We start from the raw sequence: 1201 nt of genomic DNA, 5'->3' as shown, positions 1-1201 counted from the left end.
CGCCCCCCCGCGGGGGAGTTGGCCCCCCCCCCGCCGTAGAAGCCGGCTCGGCTGGAGGAGCCGGACTCCAGTGCCGAGGAGGCGAAAGCCCTGGGCTCTGCGCCCTGGAAGCTGCAGTTGCGGCTGGCCTGGCTGGCAGGGTGGCCGTGGTGGGGGGCCCAGGGGCTGCCCTTGTCCCCGGCCCACTCGGAGGTGCTGTCGCTGAAGCTCTGGCCGGGGTTCTGCTCCGGGAAGAGCGCCCCGTTCTTGCGGGAGCGCCTCTTGCGCTTGGGCTTGCCCACGGGGTCGGGCTCGGGACGGCCCCTCTTGCGGGGGTGGACGACGTCGGCGTGCAGGGCCGCGGCCGGCTTCTTCTTCTTCCCGATGCCCTCGAAGAAGTCGCTGAAGGAGCAGCGGGAGGTGCGGGCACCGTGGCCCCCTCCTCGCCCGCCGCACCCACCCCCTTTGCCCCCGCGCCGGCGGAAGCCCTGCACCCGGTGCAGGAACTGGGAGATGCTCTGGGTGTCGGGCGCCTGGTGGATGGACTCGGGCTCGCTGGGGGTCCAGCAGCGTGGCGGGGAGCAGTGCCCAGCACACTGGCTCTGCCGGTTCAGGAAGGCCAGCTTGGCCAGGACGTCCGAGTAGTCGGCCTTGCTGTCGTTGGTGTCTGCGATGTAGGAGGGCTGTGGCGATGCCAGCTTCTGCTTCCTCCTCCTCCTCTTCTTCACCTCTGGCGCAGGCTCCTTGGGCTTGCCCTGGCCCAGCATCAGGTTCTTGGGTGGCCGGCCCCTCTTGCGCTTCAGGATGATGGGCATCTCGCCCGGTGGGAAGACCACCACCACGTTGCGCCCGTTATTCTTCATCTTCAGCAGTGGTGTCGGCTCTAACGAGCTGCTGGCCGCCATCTCCTTGCCCTCCAGGTTCAAGTTGCTGCTGAGCGACGAGACCTTGTAGGTGGTCTTGTTCCTCCGCCCCAGGGACACAGGGATCTTGGCCATCTTCACCACCATCTTGCGCACCCCGCGGCACTTGCCCTTCTTGGAGGGCAGAGGCGCCTTCTGGCCGTCGTCCGGCTCCGGCACGGCGGGGACGGGGGCCGCGGGCAGCGGGGGCAGGCTGGGCTCAGCCAGCCCGGCTGCCACCTCCACCGGCACGGCCAAGGGCAGCACGCGGGTCTCAGCAGAGATGTCCAGGCGCCGCCCCCGCCCAGCCCGCCGGCGGC

General features: G+C 70.3%; 1 protein-coding gene across 1 annotated transcript in view; it reads right to left on the bottom strand.

The window, feature by feature from the left end:
* Positions 1–1201, bottom strand: part of AHDC1 (AT-hook DNA binding motif containing 1) — a 37195-nt gene that overhangs the window by 6010 nt on the left and 29984 nt on the right. The window contains exon 6 of the mRNA XM_025198625.1: positions 4–1200. Coding sequence (XP_025054410.1) covers positions 4–1200 — 1197 coding nt within the window. The remainder of the gene's footprint in view (positions 1–3; position 1201) is intronic.

This window comes from Alligator sinensis, unplaced genomic scaffold (genome assembly GCF_000455745.1).
Source record: "Alligator sinensis unplaced genomic scaffold, ASM45574v1 scaffold337_1, whole genome shotgun sequence".
Lineage (NCBI taxonomy): Eukaryota > Metazoa > Chordata > Crocodylia > Alligatoridae > Alligator > Alligator sinensis.
This window is presented reverse-complemented; position numbering and strand designations above follow the sequence as displayed.